The sequence below is a fragment of the Penaeus monodon genome, chromosome 34, assembly GCF_015228065.2.
Source record: "Penaeus monodon isolate SGIC_2016 chromosome 34, NSTDA_Pmon_1, whole genome shotgun sequence".
In the NCBI taxonomy this organism is placed as follows: Eukaryota; Metazoa; Arthropoda; class Malacostraca; order Decapoda; family Penaeidae; genus Penaeus; species Penaeus monodon.
In genome coordinates, this window is record NC_051419.1 from 34,027,535 (window position 1) to 34,027,919 (window position 385).

Consider the following 385-nt stretch of genomic DNA (forward strand, 5'->3'; position numbering starts at 1 on the left):
CTACCTATAGTCGTGTAGACGCTGAGCGAGTACATCAAACTCGCCGAGAACGACCAGGCCTCCGTCGGATGGACACCCCGGTAACCCTTCGTCTTCACCAGGGGTACCACACTGCCCTGGTACTCCTCGAGCGCCCCTACCACCTCCTTCCTCCACTGGTCCTCCTCCAGCACGTTCAGCCTGAGGGTGACGTTCCACAGGCGTCCCACCAGCGTCTCCCGAAGGTCCCTGGCCAGTTCTTCGGGAGTTCCGTCGCCGTGGTCGCCCTCGATAGCGCGGAAGGCAAAGGCGCCCACGATGTTGTAGGCGACGACCAGCCCGCACACGCCCACCTGGGAAAAGGGAAGGGATAAGGGGATGATAGGGTTTTAATTTCTATAGTTGG

At 60.5% G+C, this 385-nt stretch overlaps 1 protein-coding gene across 1 annotated transcript in view; it reads right to left on the reverse strand.

Annotated features, from left to right (window-relative positions):
• LOC119594766 (potassium channel subfamily K member 18-like) overlaps positions 1-385 on the reverse strand; it is a 57,479-nt gene that overhangs the window by 52,674 nt on the left and 4,420 nt on the right. The window contains exon 2 of the mRNA XM_037943857.1: positions 5-332. Within this exon, the coding sequence (XP_037799785.1) occupies positions 5-332 (328 nt within the window). The remainder of the gene's footprint in view (positions 1-4; positions 333-385) is intronic.